Genomic DNA, 3368 nt, shown 5'->3' on the forward strand with positions numbered 1-3368 from the left:
TCCGCAGCGATATTGTGGGAGAGACAGTGAGAGACAGTAGGAGACAGTGAGAGACAGTGAGAGACAGTAGGCGACAGTCCTCCCTTACAGTGCGAGAAAATCCTACTTTATAGTGAGTGAGAGATAGAGAGACAGTCTTTCGTGGTACCTGAGAGATAGAGAGACAGTCTTCCGTGGTACCTGAGAGATAGAGAGACAGTCTTCCGTGGTACCTGAGAGATAGAGAGACAATTCTTCCTTATAATACTTGGAGATAGAGAGATAGACAGATCCTCTTTATAGTAATACGCAGAGATAGAGACAGTCCTTCGTGGTGAGAGAGAGAGAGAGAGAGAGAGAGAGAGAGAGAGAGACACACCCTTTCTCTCTCTCGTGTGGTGGGAGACAACTCTATTATATACTGATAAGGAAAACTCATTAGCTCAGAGATCCAAACATGTCCCTCAGCTTAGTGAAGGACTTTCAGCTTGATTCAGTGAAGGACTCCCAGCTTGAATTAGTAAAGAACTCCCAGCTTGAATCAGTGAAGGACACCCAGCTTGAATCGATGAAGGACTTTCAGTTTGATTCAGTGAAGGACTCCCAGCTTGAATCAGTGAAGGACACCCAGTTTGAATCGGTGAAGGACTTTCAGTTTGATTCAGTGAAGGACTCCCAGCTTGAATCAGTGGAGGACTCCCAGCTTGAATCAGTAAAGAACTCCCAGCTTGAACCAATGAAGGAATCCCAGCTTGACCCATTGGATAGTTTAGATTTGATTAGACTAGGTTAGGTTGGGTTTGGTTTTAGTTTGGTTAGTTTAGGTTTGGTTAGATTACTTTGATTAGCTTAGCTTAGGTTTGGTTATTTGGTTAGTTTAGGTTTGGTTAAATTACTTGATGGTTAGGTTTGGTTTGGTTTAGTTGTTTGGTTTGGTTAGAGTACTTTGATTAGGTTAGGTTAACTATTAAGTCAGGTTAGGCATAGCTTTATTTGGGTGAGATGTAGTTCTTGATAATGGTAGGGATAGGTTAGGTTAGGTTAGGTTAGGTTAGGTTAGTCGGTAGCTTCACGCCCTCAGTTGTCTCGCCAGTTGTCTTCACGCCCCCAGTTTCCTCCCCCCCAGTTGTCCCGCCCCCAATTGTCCTCACGCCCCCAAGTTGTCCTCACGCCCCCAGTTGTCCTCACGCCCCAAGTTGTCCTCCGCCCCAGTTGTCCTCCGCCCCCAGTTGTCCTCACGCCCCCTCAGTTGTCCTCCACGCCCCCAAGTTGTCCTCCACGCCCCCAAGTTGTCCTCACGCCCCAAGTTGTCTCCGCCCCAATTGTCCTCACACCCTCAGTTGTCCTCCACCCCACAGTTGTCTTCCGCCCCCAATTGTCCTCCCGCCCCAGTTGTCCTCACGCCCCCTCAGTGTCTCCGCCCCCAAGTTGTCCTCACACGCCCCCAATTGTCCTCACGCCCCAAGTTGTCCTCCACCCCCCAAGTTGTCCTCCACCCCCAGTTGTCCTCACCCCCAGTTGTCCTCCGCCTTCCCCCAGTTGTCCTGCGCCCCCCAGTTGTCCTCCGCCCCCAATTGTCCTCCACCCCCAAGTTGTCCTCCACGCCCCCAAGTTGTCCTCCCACCCCCAGTTGTCCTCCACGCCCCCCCAGTTGTCCTCCGCCCCTCAGTTGTCCTCCGCCCCCCCACCAAGTTGTCCTCACGCCACGCAACAAGGTCCTGGTGTCCAACTCATTCCTTCTTTGTTTACTTTTCCTCTTGTTTATTACATTTGTTGTTGTTGGGAGGACAATTTAATTCACTTGTCTTGTGTTGTTGGAGTCACTAGAGATCGTGAGAGTTAATTGAATCAACCCCTATTGGGTGGCCTCAATGGGAGGGTCACTCTCTCTCTCTCTCTCTCTCTCTCTCTCTCTCTCTCTCTCTCTCTCTCTCTCTCTCTCTCTCTCTCTCTGGTCTTGAAAGAATGCGTGTTTATCTCAATATTTATTTATCTTTCTATCCTGTCTATCTGTCTTTCCTTCTGTCTGTCTGTCTGTCTGTCTTTCTGTCTGTCTGTCTTTCCTTCTGTCTGTCTGTCTGTCTGTCTATAGAACGCTTTTAACAGATACATGAAGATAAAAAATTGAGAATACGGCCAGTTATAGAACACACACACACACACACACACACACACACACACACACACACACACACACACACACACACACACACACACACACAAGGGCCCAACCACTCCCAGGTACAATAAAACACTTTAGACAATTCTTTGAGATCCTCGGTTTAATGGGGGTCATTTTGGCTTGTGTCTGAAGCCCTTGAGATCTTTCCTCTTGTGTTTTGTTGTTGTTGTGGTCTGGTGTGTAGAGTTACTCCCAGAACACGAGTGTTTGTGGTCTGGTGTGTAGAGTTACTCCCAGACCACGAGTGTTTGTGGTCTGGTGTGTAGAGTTACTCCCAGACCACGAGTGTTTGTGGTCTGGTGTGTAAAGTTACTCCCAGACCACGAGTGTTTGTGGTCTGGTGTGTAGAGTTACTCCCAGACCACGAGTGTTTGTGGTCTGGTGTGTAGAGTTACTCCCAGACCACGAGTGTTTGTGGTCTGGTGTGTAAAGTTACTCCCAGACCACGAGTGTTTGTGGTCTGGTGTGTAGAGTTACTCCCAGACCACGAGTGTTTGTGGTCTGGGGTGTAGAGTTACTCCCAGACCACGAGTGTTTGTGGTCTGGTGTGTAGAGTTACTCCCAGACCACGAGTGTTTGTGGTCTGGATTTGTGTAGAAGTTACTCCCCCAGACCACGAGTGTTTGTGGTCTGGTGTGTAGAAGTTACTCCCCAGATCACAGTATTTTATATAAGCGTGTCAGAGAAATGTCCCTCCCTCCTTCCCTCCCTCCCTTCTTCCTCCCTCCCTCCTTCTTCCCTCCCTCCTCCCTTCTTCCCTCCCTCCCTCCCTTCTTCCCTCCCTCCTCCCCTCCCCTCCCTTCTTCCTCCCTTTCCCCTTCTTCCTTACCTCCCTTCTTCCGCCCTCCTTCTTCCTCCCTCCCTCCCTCCCTCCCTCCTTCCCTCCCTTCTTCCTTCCCTCCTTCCCTCCCTTCCTGCTCCCTGCCTCCCTCCCTGCTTGCTCCCTGAGACACTGTGAGTTGGAAGCAGGGACATTTTTCTGAGACACCCTATATATGTCGTATCTTCTTCAGGTAATTAATGTAGATAATTGATAACTGGAAGCAAATCCATTAAAATCTCGTATGACTATATAATTAAAATGAGTAATAATTTATCTTAAGAGCATCAGCTGGGAGGGGAGGGGAACTGAGGTGATGAGTGAGGCCCGGCTACCCCCCTCCCCGCCTCCTTTCCCCAAACTTGACGCCTCCTCCCTCCCCAACAC

The 3368-nt window shown here is 49.5% G+C and overlaps 1 protein-coding gene across 1 annotated transcript in view; it reads left to right on the forward strand.

Annotated features, from left to right (window-relative positions):
• The first annotated feature begins 436 nt into the window (after window positions 1–436).
• LOC121879511 (splicing factor 3A subunit 2-like) overlaps window positions 437–3368 on the forward strand; it is a 30845-nt gene continuing 27913 nt past the window's right edge. The window contains exons 1-2 of the mRNA XM_042386169.1: window positions 437–767; window positions 1158–1700. Coding sequence (XP_042242103.1) covers window positions 437–767; window positions 1158–1700 — 874 coding nt within the window. The remainder of the gene's footprint in view (window positions 768–1157; window positions 1701–3368) is intronic.

The sequence above is a fragment of the Homarus americanus genome, unplaced genomic scaffold, assembly GCF_018991925.1.
Source record: "Homarus americanus isolate GMGI-L3 unplaced genomic scaffold, GMGI_Hamer_2.0 scaffold32340, whole genome shotgun sequence".
In the NCBI taxonomy this organism is placed as follows: Eukaryota; Metazoa; Arthropoda; class Malacostraca; order Decapoda; family Nephropidae; genus Homarus; species Homarus americanus.